General features: G+C 44.8%; 1 protein-coding gene across 2 annotated transcripts; it reads right to left on the bottom strand.

Moving 5' to 3' along the window:
• Positions 1-3,508: 3,508 nt before the first annotated feature.
• On the bottom strand, positions 3,509-11,126 carry LOC125510055. Of its 2 annotated transcripts, none has more exons than XM_048675143.1 (12): positions 10,780-11,126; positions 8,055-8,562; positions 7,113-7,263; positions 6,845-6,952; positions 6,379-6,752; positions 6,226-6,302; positions 5,536-5,605; positions 5,368-5,444; positions 5,188-5,257; positions 4,669-4,826; positions 4,522-4,594; positions 3,509-3,957 (listed from the first exon to the last, which is right to left on the bottom strand). In XM_048675143.1, exons 1-12 carry the CDS (start codon positions 10,963-10,965, stop codon positions 3,809-3,811), a joined length of 2,001 nt encoding a protein of 666 aa, XP_048531100.1. In that variant the 5' UTR covers positions 10,966-11,126; the 3' UTR covers positions 3,509-3,808. The 2 variants fall into 2 exon arrangements, with proteins under 2 accessions (XP_048531100.1, XP_048531101.1); XM_048675144.1 differs by lacking the exon at positions 10,780-11,126 and adding an exon at positions 9,280-9,501.
• Positions 11,127-16,812: the final 5,686 nt, after the last annotated feature.

Below are 16,812 nucleotides of genomic sequence, written 5' to 3'. Positions count from 1 at the left end.
CCTCGCTTCTACCATGGCTTTTTCCCTCATGGACGGCCCAAAGAATGTCATGCAGCTGCGTCTCTGGCCCGCCCAAGACAAAAACCCCATTTTCTGTCATGATTTTTTGTCATAGAAGTAGGACCCCACCACATCTATGATGATACCGGGTTTTGTCACAATTATCGTCATAGAAGTGTCATAAGTATGACAGAATTTTTTTCGTTCGGCCCAAAATGTCACGGATGTGTCTTTTTTTGTAGTGTTCCCACTTCTTTTCGCCGTGCACGCCGGCCAACTGTTTGTTCGTCGGCGCAGCTGGTGCGGATGTTCACCATGTATCGCTAGGACAACAGTGACCAAGAGTTCAAGTACCTCCACGTCTTCAAGCGGATCGAGAAGTGCGAGAAGTGGGCGAATGTCCGGCGCACCCTCGCCAAGGCCAAGGAGACCTACAAGCCGGACGCGCCAATGCCGGGCGTGGGCGACGGGCGCCCCGAAGGCAACAAAGGGGCCAAGAAGGGGAAGCACGCCGACTCGGCCATCGCGCGAGTGCAAGAGTCCATCGAGCATTGCCTCGCCGACGCATAGGCCTGGGCCGCCCTGCGGGAGGAGAAGACTGAGGCGTGCTGGTCGATGTTGATGACGAACAGCGCTGTCAAGCTCGACCCACTCTGCACCAACGTCTCCACGAAGAAGAGGAACCCCGACCTGGCTTTTCTGGTGGGCGGGGCGGACATGCTCCAGAGCAACGACGAGCAGCTCAAGGCGTTGTACCCTGAACCAGCTGCCATCAACGACGCCGCCAACTCCCACGCCCACGCCGATGACGCCAAGCCCGAGCGAGGATGCCTCCACGATGCCCAGCAGCACAGAAGCCGCGCCGACGCCGCCCAGCACATAAGCAGCGCCGACACCGCCAAGCCTGCGCACACCGACTCCGCCGACGCCGGAGGCCAACCCCGCTGTTTGATGCGTTGCCCACGCGTCCTCTCGTTTTTTTGTACGCCGAACTTTTCATCCGATTGCTGAACTTGGCCGCTGATCGTCGGACTGGGCGTTTTTTTGTGAGCGGGAACGACCTAGTTTGACTTTTTCCACGAGTTGGGAGGGGGGCGCTTGGGGGCGTGGCTGGGAGCTAGATCGCCCCCAGGGGCCAATCCAGCGTCGGTTCGTCACCAGGCGGCACTTTTTCGGCGCCCGGGGGGAGGGGGGCGAACGGCTGGAGATGCTCTTAAAAGAGTGTACTTCCAACTTTGTTAGAGGGTCAAACTATCTCAAAGTTTGACCGAGTTTGTGCAAAAATATGTCAATGCTTGTGAAACCAAATAGGTATATAACGAAAATATATTTTATCATGAATCTAATGCTATTAATTTGATGACATAAATGTTAGTCTATTATTGTACAAATACGGTCAAAGATTAAAAAATTTGACTTTTCAATAAAATTGAAAGTACACTCTTTCATAGATGGAGGGAGTACTACTAGCTAGCTAGAGTAGGCTAAGAATGGCGTAATGTCGGACATGGATAACCCGTTGATAATGGGAGCCAGAGCTAATGGAGTAGGCACCTATGTCGCCGAACACGAGCCAGTCTCCACGCTCATCTCCTGCAGCCGGTACCCCGTCACCACCGTGTCAAGTGAGTCGCGCGTCGGCCCGAACACAGTCGGCGTGTACGTCTCCTCGCCAGTGCATGCGGATGAAGAGAGAATAGGATGAGTTCAAATCAGATTCTCAACTAGAAGAAAACTTACATAGGTAAAAAGCATCAATTTTTTCTCTGAACTAGTCAATGTATACGTGTAATGCACGTTAATTTAGAAGTATATTAAATGCATACAGATATCAAGTAGGAGGATGAAGAGAGAATAGGATGAGTTCAGATCAGATTCTCAACTAGAAGAAAAATTAGGTAAAAAGCATCAATTTTTTCTCTGAACTAGTCAATGTGCACGTGTAATGCACGTTAATTTAGAAGTATATTAAGTGCATGCGGATATTAAGTAGCATATTATTTGCGCATTATTATGTAATTAGCATTATTTTTGGCATGAAATTAACTGCATGCTAAACATGTTGAGCGCTCGACATTGAAGCAGTCTAGATCGTTGGATTGACATGATTTGATTACCGAGATTAATTGAATCTACCTTTTTGAGTCTTTTTATATTGGTATAGATATAGATTAAAATGAAGGACACATAGCATATAGTATCATCCCGTAGTTTCTGAAGTGACCGTAGCGCGTATATGTAGTCATTGTTGTTCTCAGTGGAATCATATATGCCGTCATTGTTGTACTCAGTGGTGACACCTTTAATGGAATTTGAAACACTTAGAATAAAAATTTGGGAGGACCAATAACCAATTATATGAAAAATAAACAGTCTTAGGTAGGTTTATCTGAACCTGACTCTTCAGACATTTTCATATTTTGGTATTCCAAAGCACCTGGGTGGGTGAAGTAGTCACACAAAAACTAGGCATATTCATCTGACTGACCTATGAAAGGGATGAGTACTTTTTTTGGTTGCTTGAGCACAGAGGGTGTGGGGTGTGGCTCCTCTCTTTATATGGAGATGATTTACTAGGGTGGCTCCTCGTAATAGTATCTACCAATTGATACTTGCCTAACAATAGGATATTACTTGTAACTAATAAGACACTCTGAATAAATGGGACATTATCCCTATTTGATATCAATGAAGTATCTACCAATCGATACTTTCCTAATAATATGATATTACTCGTAACTAATAAGGCACTCTGAACAAATGAGACATTATCCCTATTTGATATGAATGGATTGTGCCATCTTCAGATCTTCCCCTAATCCTAATACCTAACAGAAGGGTGTGCTGTCCACTTTTCAAAACATTTACGTGGCAAACAAATGACAAATGATGGAGGGAATAGAATAAAGCGCAGCAATCATCATGAGAACATTGTATAGACAAAGGACATAGCCATTTTTCTCTTTGTTATTAACAAGTCATCATATTTGAAGCTTATTTCCTATAACCATTTCAGAGTGTGCATATGATCCTAATGTGTAGTTTTTCAAACTGAAACTATGCTCCTGCAGGCACCGAAGAAAACTACATGGCAAAGAGCACCAGAGAAAACTACTCCCTAAAGTTAGTACAAATTTGAGTCACTTATTTCGGGACGGAGGGAATACATGGCAAAGATCACGGAAGAGCTCCACATAGTGGCATAGCACAAAAGAGGGAATTTAAATACATGTTTCTTCCTAAAACGAGGTTGAAACCGCCGGCCTCTGCATCAAAGAGATGCACACAACCATCTTTATTGAAGTTGATGCAAGGCAACGAGACCAAACACATCAACAAATACATCTACAGAAACTTGCCAACCGAATAAAGAATCGCTACTCACATATGCCGTTTAATATAAAAGCACCTAAGCTAGTCTCTTGGTATGCTACTGACAACAATACCTAATGATCGAAGAACGGCAACAACAGCTAAATACTCTGCAAACATCACGAGCCAATAAGAATTCAAGAAATAGCTAGATAATTTATGCTCACTCACATGATGAAACAGACAGCGCAACTGAAGCGTCACAGAGTTTTGAAATAGCAGTCCAGGGTTTATCACAACCTTAATAAATAGCCATAATACCAACAAATACACAAGGAGTCAACCTCTGGAAGGTAGATAGCTAAACAAGGTACCAACACGATTAGGTTTCTCAAGAAGTCTATATTTCAAAGTTGCAATTGCTAAACAGCTGGTTCCAGCCACCCGCAGTTTCCCAGATTCAGGAGTTTAACAAGGTGGTTTTGCATCAGGTACCCTACTGTTCTTGCTCCGCCTTCTTGTGAAGCTCCAGTATCATATTGGCAGCTGCAGAGCACCTCGCCTCGTGTGGGGTAGGACGAAGATTACCAGTGATGCTCATCTCAAAATCAAGGCATCTCAAACGTACACTGGCGTGGTACATCCCTGAAAAGGTAGGAAAAGGACCGGTGAAGAAGTGCTCAAAACATGGAGCAGGCAATCAAACATCAGTTTTGGTTATTGCTAACTGGGGACCTAATCAGTCTGATCTAAGATGAAGCCTACAAGGGTGCACACATGTTTTCGGTAACCATTGATCGAATGTTAAACAAACCTAACACTTGAACAGAGCATACCATGTGCTAATAAACAAGCAGCCTATTTGGATTGCTACTTGACATCAAAAGAGCAAACCCTGCCTATTGATCTGACACCTTGAAAACTCTTTTCTTCTAAGCATGGTTAGCGTAACACACTATGTATGTTATCATCACAATGCACAAAACGAACCAGGACCTATAGGGATTGAATTCAATAAAAGTAAGTGGTATATGATATTCCTAATTGTTATGCCTACATGGTCCAAGAACCTAGTACTTGCCTATCCAGAAGATCTACTCCTTCAATTCCAAATTACTCGTCGTGGTTTTAGTTCAAATTTGAACTAAAACCACGACGAGTAATTTGGAACGGAGGTAGTAAGAGATAAAAGTAAACATTTATACATACCATCTGATGCTGAAGGTAGTAGCGTGTATCTTGGGGATATCCAATGGGCCCCACGGCAAATCTCATCAAGCTCCTGCATTGACAAGTGTCAAGGGTACAAGTGGCATTTAAAATTGTAATACATAAGTTCAGCTTGAGGTTTCTTACCTGGCAGTGTCGTAGGAGTGCCTCCCTCAATTTCTTCCTCTTAGTGATGGGTTGGCCACCATCTCCAGAGCAAGATGAATTGGTAACTTCCTTCATATCTGAGCAAGTTTCCTTGTATTTGCTTATTATTGATACAGCTTTAGGTGTCATCTTTCCTTCTGCATAAGTTTTAAAACATGATGAGTACAAGAAATGCGGAACTGATATAGAAGCAACTTCTTGCCAAAACATTTCAATCCCACCCCCCCCCCCCCCCCCCCCCCCTCCCCCCCGCCCCCCCCCCCCCCCAAAAAAAAAACTTCTTGCCAGAATTGGCCACAGTTCCGACGGACGATTTGTATGTCATAAAGTGCGGCAGACGATTTGTCCACAATGGAAAGTGTGATACACCACAGTTTAACACAGAACTTCTGGAAATGTATGGCTCCCAGAAAAACATGCGCACAGTGTTGACCGCAAAAACTTCTACAGCGTGATTGTAAATGTAACCATGTTTAAAATGTGGCCAGGGTGGAATACCACTCAAGAGTGTCTGGATGTCCATATCACACTGAGCACTTCGTTCTTGAAGTATGCTTTCCTTGCGAAGCTGAAACGAAGAGAGAATAGGAGAGTTCACATCAGATTCTCAACTAGAAGAAAGTTATAGGAAACAAGCATCATTTTTTCCTGAAATAAGAGAAAAGACATATAACATACAATTTCATCCCGTATTTTCTGAATTGATCGCATCGAATCATCTATCTGGTCATCAACGTTATACTCAGTGGTGCCGCCTTGAATGAAATTTGGAACACAGATTAAATACTTAGAGGACCAATAACCAATAATATGAAAAATAAGCAGTCTTGGGTAGGTTTATCCGACCTGACTTTCCTGACAAATCCATATTTTCGCATTCCAAAGCACGGTTCTTCACTAGATCAACATGCGGTGCCTGATACAACAATTAGTTCTTCAAGTTAAAGCAGAGTGAATGGATCACACGAAAACTTGGCCTATTCATCACCTACTCATCTGAAACTTATTTATGAAAAGGGTGAATACTTCTTTTGATTGATTGAGCACAGTGGGTGTGGCTCCTCAGTATGGAGGATTTATTAGGGTGTGGCTCCTAATAATAGGATCTACCAATTGGTACTTTCCTAACAATAATATTTTTTTCTTAACTAATACACTATACTTAATAAATAGGATATTATCCCTTATTTGATAAGAATGGATTGTGCCGGCTTCCCCTCATCCTAATACCTAACAGAAGTGTGTGCTGTCACACTTTTCCAAACATTCACGTGGCGACATGTGGTAGAAAAGGAGAAATGCTCTAAGTCTATGCTACATATAGTTGAGTGCATATGAGAACAAAAACAAATAGAATAAAGAGCAACATGCATCATATAACATTTGTATAGACAAGGATGGAACAATACAATTTATTGTTGTTAACAGGTATCATATTTGAAGTTTATTTTCTACAACCATTCCAAAGGGTGCATGTGATCCTAATGCATCCTAGTATTGTAGTTTTCAATACTTCCAATCTGCAATTTAGCTTACCTCTGTAGGAAAGACATCTTGGGGCATATTGTCACGTTTAGATTGCTCCTGTGATTTGTTCTTCTCCACTTGAACACCTAAAGTTGATTATATCAGAACACAAATAAGGAACAATGTGATCAGTAAAATCTAAATACAGTTACAGTGACTAACCCGATTGTAGGATTTTAGTTTCTCCACTTGCTGCTGCGGCTGCAGCTTCTGTATCTCTTGACTTACTCATGGGTATTGGAGGTTCCACCTCAATAACATGTTTTATTGTGGGGATCTCACTATTCAGACCCTCTGCACAGACATCAGCTGCAGCCATGGAGGCTTCATATTTTCTTTTGCTGCTTTTCTTGTGCTTGCTGGCACTAACTGCTTGTTTGCTTTGCTTTGGAGTTGACACTTTTTTAATTCGTTTTCGCAGCTTAGATGTGCTATTCTCATCTTGCTCTTCCACATTTTCATCTATTACGGAGTGCAATGAACCTTTTCCATGTCTACGTGGTTGCTCGTTTAGTGAAGAATCAGAAGACCATTTCCTGAAACACGCGAAGTGTCATATTTACCATGATCCCAAAAAGTTATTGTCCTACTTTCACGCATAAAAAGATCACAACAAATCTTATGTTACCTGTGGAGGAGTTCAGACAAAATCTCGTTGTACGGAAGAATGTGATAGTACTCTACTACAGATGTCGTTTTTGGAAATGGATCATTCACAAATAGCGGACCAGTCATACTGTGAAAGAGAAAGCCGAAAAATGTCAGTATCCTTGAAAAAAGGTATCACTTTTCATCAGGATGTACCATACAATGGTCTTATTTAATAAACTGATTAGTGGTTGATCAAAAGGGATGTAACCGAAAATCATACAACTAACTAGTAGGTAAAGGCAAACCTGCTAATCAAGTCTTCTAGAGAAATTTCCTCAAGACTGCCTTTCATGGTTGGCTCATACTCCACAATGAATACCTTGGTAGCTGCCTTTTTATTACTCAACGAGTATGCCAAGGTTTCATCGAGAAGATGCAATTTTGAGACCTTCATACCTATTAAGACCGTAAGTTTACCATAGTGAGCAGCAAACAATGCATTGTTGGTTCAAATAGAAAATGAACATATTATTAACAAAATCAAGTTCATAAATTACAAATTTTTCACTATTATATTAAAAGAACCAAATAAATAGCGTTCTCTAGCAAACAATTGGCAGCTATCAGGTCATGTACAACAAGTACAGGTGAATCACCCATTATAGTGTCCCAAGTTATTTTTAATCTTCTAGCTGATGAAACTAAATCAAGTTTCAATAACTCCCAGTTTGTACATACCAAAACAAAGGAGACAGACAAAGCGACGGCATTATGGCAAACAACTTAAGTAATTATATTTGCTGATGTTCTTGTTTATCCCGAAAGTAAATGGTTTTACACTAGTTAAAAGCAAGGCAGAGGTACAATTTTGCGTACATTCTGGGACCACACACTTGTTCTTGTTTGCTGTAAAGCAACTGTACAACTCAAACTCATTTTTTTGCTTCATTAGCAGTTCAAATTTTGGACAATTTGCATAGTAACACATGTAAATACTTATTTACCAGAAACTCTGATCCACATTCCATAATGCTAATAGTCACCTGATCAATGTGAGGAACCTACAGAAACATGGCTCTGTAGGCACAAAGGTTGCATACTTTATCTCAATGCTCTAGGATGAAAATTAACAGAATTGACAGTTTATTATCTGATAGAAGCTACACCTTGCCAATACCAACTCAAAAAAGAAGAAGAAAATGACGGATATGGGTATATAAATTAAGGGCCGCAATGAAAAATCTGACCTGTTCTACGCTCCACCTCTGAATATGCTTGTCGCTGAAGCATAAATGGTGAATGTGAAGCACCAACGTTCCCTTTAGCTGTCGATTCCTGGCCTGCTGGCTGGTTGGTACTGTGTGAATTACCAGCTGCCCCATCTAATTCCTTCTCTATGATTGACCAGATACCCTTCGTATTAGCACTATAATCAACCAAACATTTTTTTTTTGTCGGGTCGAGGAGAAGCACAGCAACTTTTGATATTGGCCACAATGCCATTTCTGGAGAATGTTTGCTCGCGTCGAGTTGTCCAGCGATCTCACATGCCTGTAGTGCTACTTTGTGAGTAATAGATAGCTCCGCATGCTTGCCAGAATTGTTCTCATGCTCATGGACCATACTCAAGTATGCGAGCAGATCTTCTCCAACAGAAAGAGAAGCACACTCAAAAAACTGTTTGGGATCTGCAAAAGCAAGCTGCGGAAACATCTTCCTGTGGTAGTAGTTGTACAAAATGATTGCCGTGTGAATCTGCGAAACCACACACCAGTGTGATGAGTTAGTAGCTAAACAGCTATAAGCATTGTATCCTATGCACAGAGGAACACTGTCTTAAACATATCTGAGCAGAAATAGACTCCCAGAAACATATTACAGTGCATGCAAATAAAACAAGCATTTCATGGATACATTGAGGGACATCGCCATGAATTCCAAGGAAAATACACTAATATAATCACAATGGTAAACTGAGAGGGGAAATGTAAGGATGATATGGCAATGACTTGAATCAAACATAGCAGTCTTTATGTAGACAAAAACCTCCACTTAGCTACTATGTCACACAATCCAATCCAATTCAAGTTCATGGATAAATTTGAAAAACATTGCAAGGTCAAATTGATGGGCAAATAGGTTCCTGTTTAGGGTCATGGCCAAATAATTTCTTCTGAACTAACACACACCCAACCTTTCTGCTTGAGTAGTACATTTGTACGGAGCAGTCGCGGTGTGGCACCATCTGAGAATAATTTTACAGAGCTAGCCCTCCTACTTTTGTCCTTTCTAGAATACACCATGGAAAGATGCATCATTTTTTTGGAAGAAGAGCGAAAACGGCTGATACTATGTTTTTCGGCTTACCGTGCTAACCTGCGGGATTAGCAACCAAGATTGGCAATTTCTATTGACAACTACGGTGACAGCTGACAAGAGAAATACAGAAACTAAGGGACGATTGCGGCTTGCCTTAGCTCCCGTGGTGCGGCCATGCGCCACGACGCCGTCTGTCACTCCGCCTCCCAACCATCCTCCTACGCGGCGCGCTCTCGCCACCTGACCGCGAATACGAGACCACGCCGCACCTGCCGCTCCCCCGCCGCCGCCGCCGCCATCTCCCTCTCCGTCGCCTAGAGGGTTTCACTCTGTGTGCGCCCGCCCGTCAGACAGCAGCGGCTCTCAGTGGGCTTTCCCGACCGGGCCTCCATAATGTACACCTAACACAATTAAGAGGCCCACTACCAACCTCAAATACCATCACCATTAAGGCCCTTGTCTCAAAAACAAAATCACCATTAAGGCCCATCATCTCGCCATCTTCCTCCTCCGCTCGAATCCTCCCATGCCCCATTCTAAAAAAAAATATGACTCCTCGCCGCTTCCTCCTTCCTCGCCGGCAGGGAAGGAAGATTGCATGTTATTCTTGTCCTGTCTGTAGCAGTAGTACCATGATAATACTGATGCAGCAGTGTAGAGGTGACTTGTGTTAATGATGAATAACAAAGGAGGATTTTGCTTGTCTCAGCATTTTATAGTACAGTTATTATACCAGGCTGTGTGGCCCTTGTGCGCTGAACCGGCATTACTGTAAACCTTGCCCGAAAACCTATCAAACATTCAGACATGTTGTTGCGGCTCGGAGATAGGTTGGGTCTCAATGTTGTTGGTAGATCCAATCCCTTGATCTCAATCTGGCGCGGGAACAGGGAGAACATGTCTGCAGTGCAGGTTTGATCAGCTCCCTGTGTTGTGAAGGGGAAAGCAGCACTGCTTGTGTTTAGCGTTGGGTGGGTGGATGATGGTGATGGATGGGGTCGGACCGGACCGGAGGCGACGGTGGAACTGAACTGAAGTTTGAGCGTTAATGCAGGCTCGCCCTCGCCTACCTGACGCCGAAATAAAATGGAACGAAAGCAGTCGCTCTCATCCCCGCCAGATCGGCCAGAAATTTTTACTACTATGAAGAAAGTTCTTGGGCGTGGCGTGGTGTGGTGCGCCGCGTGTGCCGTCGACTGGTCTGGTGAACCCAAGGGAGGCCACGGCGCCAATCGCGCGCTCACATGGAAGAGATGAAGAAAACAGAGGGAGAAAACCAAACAAAACGAGTGAGTCGAGTCGTCGGGGGCGGGAGGCAGGAGAAGACAGGCGTCGGCCAACGCGTGAGGCCCCCTGCACTGCCAATTCCCTCGCCGCGGCGCGGTTGGACGCAGAGATCCCCTACTATCTGCCACGGGCGGCGGGCGGGTACACGCACCCGCCACCGATGAGGACATGGTACGGCACACCACAACCTTCACAATTCCCAAGCATCCACCGGAAATCAGGCCCCCCGGCGGGCAGTTCCGCGCATCCCCCCGCTGCCAACGCGATCCTCGCAAAAACCCGCAAGTAATCCTACCACCCCAACCCCGCGCGGCGACCACACACAAAGGAACATAGATCGACCAGCTAGCGGCACGAGTTGCTCACCTGCTGCGCGACGGCGCGTTGCTTGTCCGGCGTCACGTAGCGCTCGCCCTGGGCGGCGCCGAAGGCCGCCCCGCGCCGCAGAGCGGGCTTGACAAGGTGCTCCACGAGCATCTTCACGGCGTCCTCCATGGGCACCACCTCCTCCTCCGCCAGCTCCTCCCCTGCCCCCCTTCTGCCGCTCGACATACCGCCCTGAACCTACGCTTTGCCTCCGCCGACCGGACGGATCTCTAGGATTTCGGGCTCGGGATTCTGTGCGGCTTTGCGGCGGCTGGATGGCTGGATGGCTGGCTGGCCGTGGGTGGATCGAGGGTTTTTGTAGATGGAGAGGGCAAGAAGCAGTGTGGTGCGGTGGTGGGTGGCCAAAGCTGAAAACGGGAAGGCAAGCGCGAAGGAACGTGACGGTGGCCGTCCAAGCGGAAACAGTATGGGCCAGGTGGATCATCCACCGTCCATTTCGATATCATCAACTCATCGTGGATCCTATCATTAATTTTCGTACAAAAATACAGGTTTTCTTCATAGATAACAGCACACTAAAATTGGACAATAAATATAGTACATTTATAAACAGCTATGAAATCTTCCAGAAATCATGATACGCCAGTTGTGATAGAAGATTTGCGTAATGTACTCAAAGGAAAATATATTACAATTGAGTCATTAGGCTTTCCGCATACACTGGATTCATCAAGACACCGGTAGCCTCCACGGTCCCGCACATGCTACACCTCCATTGCACGTTTCTGATCCTTGTGGTTTCTTTTGGTGGCGTGATATCATGAAACTTTGCCCTAACTTTCTTGAAATCTCGAGGGTGGAAATTCAATGCGGCTCCATGACTCTTGTTTGGAAGGACCTTTGGCATGATAATATTTTTTCAGTTAAAAATTTCTTGGGCATCACGTCTTTGAATGAGGCGTTTCACCTACCACTATCAATACAAGCTCACGAGGAGGTATGTGGTCTTCAAGCCAGCACAACCCATATTGCACCTGGTTCTTCTACACATGAAAAATGTCGCTATGTCTAGGGTGTAGTGGATTTAAATCGAGTAATTTCTTGGGCATCACGTCTTTGGAGGAGGCGTTTCACCTACCACTGTCCGTACAAGCTCATGAGGAGGTACGTGATCTTCAAGCTAGCACAACCCATATTGCACCTGATTCTTCTACACACGAAAATGTCGCTATGTCTAGAGTGTAGTGGATTTAAATCGAGTAATTTCTTGGGCATCACGTCTTTGGAGAAAATGTTTCACCTACCACTATCCGTACAAGCTCATGAGGACGTGACACATTGCACCTGATTCTTCTACACATGAAAAATATCGCTTTGTCTAGGGTGTCATGGATTTAAATCGAGTAATTTCGTGGGCATCACGTCTTTGGAGGAGGCGTTTCACCTACCACTGTCCATACAAGCTCATAAGGAGGTACGTGGTCTTCAAGCTAACACAACCCACATTACACCTGATACTTATACACACAACAAATAATGGCACTATGTCTAGGGTGTAGTGGAGTTTAAATTGAGTCGATATTATGCATTCTACTTCAGAAACACCCAACCTCATCATGCGTATTAATGGATTTGGAAATCAAAGTGTGCCATGAAGATCGAGGTGTTTGGTTGACTGCTTCTTTTTGATAGGCTGGACACACACAACATGCTTAAAGAGACACCACTATAATCATTGTTTTCTTTGTGAAGCACCCATCAAAAAGACAATTCATCACATGATATTCACTTACCCATTTAGTCAAAGTTGCTGAGACATGGTATTTTTTAGCACCCTTCGGTCACCAGGTTTCAAAAAATCATCCAAGAAAAAACTCTATTAAGCATAGTGCATTTTTCGTCCCTTAACTTATCGCGAAGTGTGGCTTTCGTCTCTGAACCTTTTTTTGTAAGCTTCGTCCCTCAACTCTTAATATCAGGTATAGTCAGTCCATAACAACGGTATTCCTTGGTCAAACCCGGTTTTGACCTGATGTGTCACGGTTTTGACCACATCTTGGTGCAACCTTTGTCCCACAACTCGTAATATCGGGTAAAATTAGTTCCTAACAAGAGTATTCCTCCACCAAATCCGGTTTTGACTTTTCATGGCACAATTTTGATCACATCATCACTGTAAGGTGGAATAGAACCACATTCCATCTATCTCTAATCCTCCCCCTTCTCTCTCTCTATATATATATATATCCATCTCTCTCTCTAGTTCATTCCTAGATGACCCCCTTTCCCCTCTTTTCGTCTCTCTCCTTGCTCTTCCTCTCTCGCGAGCTAACTACCACCGCTACTGAATCCTCCCGATCATCGGTCCAATCGGTGGTGGTGAGCACGATGCATTTGCCTTGAATGCCCCTATACCATCGTATGGTGATGCTTTGGCCAAACCATGTTACATAAGGTCGAAATCAGGTTTGATCAAGGAATACAACTGTCAGGACTAACTATACCTGGTATTAAGAGTCGAGAGACTAAGGTTGCAACCAAAAAAGGTTCAAGGACGAAAGGCGCACGTCACGATAAGTTGAGGGACAAAAAATGCACTTTACTCAAAACTATTTGTGCGGGAGGCCCATGTTTCTAAAAAACGGTTGCTTCCTGGAGTCTTTGGAAAGAAAGAAATAACAATCATCTTAGAGGGGTTCGGCCAAGCATCAACTCTTGGGTTGCAAGACGAAAAGAGGATCTGACCTTACTAGCCTATAGGGTCAAAGTAGCTCATGAACCTTTCCTCTCTCAAAGAAGCTCATAAACCTTTTCATCTCTGCTTTTGCGGCCTCCATTCACTAGAACAACTAGTTTGTTGTTAGTTTGCTATTAGCTTTTGCCTTCTAACTTTTTTCTTTCTTTTTCTGGTATATCCAAAGTGGCATGTAATGCCATGTAAATATGTACAAATTTGATTAATTTATTCAATATAATAATACACTTGGAGCCTCTCCTACTCTTTCAGGTAAAAAAATATTGCTAGCCTCCGACATAGGCGCATGATGCTTGCCAAAAGTGGAAGGGGCAGATGTCGAAGCGGAAACGGTAACAGTGTGATGGGCGAGGTCCACCATCCACCGTCCATTTCAATGTTGGTCCTATAATTAATAAAATCATTATTGTTTTTCCACCATGGGGCCCGAGTCGGCTAAGCCCCCTCCCCCTGCCCTCCTTGCTTGAGTGGCAAGGCAAGTGGATGAGGGAGTCCTAGTAGGACTAGGGCTCTGCCCCCAAGTTAGTCGACCCACTTGGACCCTCCGCCTATTTATAGGTGGGGAGGGGCACACCAAGGGACACACCAAGCCCCTCGGCTGACCCCCTCCCTTGCTAACCGCCGCCCACCTCTCTCCATCTTCATCTGATCTACATCGGTTCAATGCTAGGCTGCTTCTCCCTCTAGTTTCTTCTTGCAGTTCTTCACGCTAGCTTCATGGAGTGTCGCAGTGCTGCTAGATCGGTACGTTGGATACTTTTTTCTAGGGCTGGTGACAGTGGGAAAGGCTCCCACTGACATTCTTTCTCTTTTTATTAATATATGTCAAGTGTCGACTATACAAATATTTACATAGTGGTGGTTAGAGCAGCAAAAGGTGGGGTGTTGGGTTGTCTATCAAAAGGATTACAAAGATTGTACAAAGGAGAGTACAAGAGGAACTTATTGCTGCTTAGTTCTACGCTCAAGAAGTCCCTTTTAAATTTGATCAACCAAGAATAACAACGAGTGAATCATTTTGAAGACAATCCTTATTGTTGGGAGGTAAAACTAGCTTCAGGAATCGGTGAGCTTCACTGGCATCTTCTTCCTCTCCCGTTGCGGTGATTGTTGGTGAGATCATCATTACATGTACCTTCATAGTGATCCCGAGCTTGTTCGTGCGCAGTTAATTTTTTGTTGCCTGACATGTTCTCCTACAAAGATTATTATTAATAGAGTTCATATAGTCCCTGCCCTCTCCAAATTCACCGATCGCTGCCAGCCTCCAACACTATTGTGACACTTATTAAAAAAAGAAAAGGCAAAGCCTAGAGACTTGGGGGCGACAGGGAGCTCGGAGTTCCATGGCGGTGCCTCTAAGGAGGGGAACAGCATCCGAAGACGCTGTCGACGACGACACCGACCAAGGTCAGCACTAGGTTTTCACGTAGAACAAGTCGGCAAACAGCAGATGCCCCCACAAGCCACTTGCGGCCAACCGGTCCCCGCATCCAAGCCTTCTAACCCCATCATGCCTAAGCTCACCTCCACCATCCACCGCGCCAAACCACGGATGCTAACCGAAGGAGGGGGGATGGGGGCGGCGGCTAGGTTACCGCCCGATCCACCCCCCCACCCCGAGCGACATGAGCACTGCAATAGATGCAGACACCATTTCACTCTTGTTTTCATTAGTATGAAAGGGTATAGGTTGCTAATGCATGAAAGCCCTGTGTCAAAAGTATGAAAGGGTAACGTGCAGATATATGGTAGATTGACCTTTTGAAGCTCTGCCAAAGTATTCGAGGACGATGAGGTGGGTTTGTGTAGCACCCACGATGCGGCTATATCTCCCACGTGTCGGAGCACGACCTAGAGGCATAACCGCATTGTACGCATGTCGCAAGAGGGGTAATCTTTACACATCCCATGTACTGAATAAGAGAGGGATAAAGAGTTGTCTTACAATCGCCACTTCACACAATACATGAATATAGCATTACATCATCCAGAATACAATCAAGGTCCGACTATGGAACCAAATAAAGAAAGACAACCCCTAATGCAATAGATCCCCGATCGCCCCAACTGGGCTCCACTACTGATCAACTAGAAACGCACAACGAATACGATCTTCATCAAGCTCCTCCTTTAGCTCGGTTGCGTCACCTACACGGTATCATCGGCACCTGCAAACTGGTTTTGGAAGTAAATCTATGAGTCACGGGCACTCAGCAATCTCACACCCACGAGATCAAGACTATTTAAGCTTATGGGTAGGAAAAGGTAGTGAGGTGGAGCTGTAGCAAGCACTAGCATATATGGTGGCTAACTTACGCAAAAGAGAGCGAGAAGAGAAAGCAAAGCACGGCCGTGAACTAGAAGTGATCCTGAAACTACTTACGGTCAAACATAACACAAGAACCGTGTTCACTTCCCGGACTCCGCCGAGAAGAGACCATCATGGCTACACACGCGGTTGATCCATTTTAATTAAGTTGAGTGTCAAGTTTTCTACAACCGGATATTAACAAATTCCCATCTGCCCATAACCGCGGGCACGGCTTTCGAAAGTTCAAAACCCTGTAGGGGTGTCCCAACTTAGCCCATCACAAGCTCTCATGGTCAACGAAGGATATTCCTTCTCCCAGGACGACCCGATCAGACTCAGAATCCCGGTTACAAGACATTTCGACAATGGTAAAACAAGACCAGCAAAGCCACCCGATGTGCCGACAATCCCGATAGGAGTCGCACGTATCTCGTTCTCAGGGCAACACCGGATGAGACTAGCTACGAGTAAAACCAAACCTCAAGTTTCCCCAAGGTGGCCCTGCAGGCAGCTCGGTTCGGACCAACACTTAGACAAGCACTGACCCGGAGGGGGGGGGGCTAAAATAAAGATGACCCTTGGGTTGGCCGACCCAAGGGAAGGGTAATAGGTTGTTAGGCAAATGTAAAACCAAGGTTGGGCCTTGCTGGAGGAGTTTTGTTCAAAGCAAACTGTCAAGGGGTTCCCATAACACCCAACCGCGTAAGGAAGGCAAAATCAAGGAACATAACACCGGTATGACGGAAACTAGGGCGGCAAGAGTGGAACAAAACACCAGGCATAAGGCCGAGCCTTCCACCCTTTACCAAGTATATAGATGCATTAAATAAATAAAAGATATTGTGATATCCCAACAATATCTATGTTCCAACAAGGAACAAACTCCATCCTCACCTGCAACTAGCAACGCTATAAGAGGGGCTGAGCAAAGCGGTAACATAGACAAACAACGGTTTGCTAGGAAAGGTGGGTTAGAGGCTTGGCATGACAATATGGGAGGCAT

This window comes from Triticum urartu, chromosome 5 (assembly GCF_003073215.2).
Source record: "Triticum urartu cultivar G1812 chromosome 5, Tu2.1, whole genome shotgun sequence".
Taxonomy (NCBI): domain Eukaryota; kingdom Viridiplantae; phylum Streptophyta; class Magnoliopsida; order Poales; family Poaceae; genus Triticum; species Triticum urartu.
Note: the sequence above shows the minus strand (reverse complement) of the source record. Positions and strands in the feature narration are given on the sequence as shown.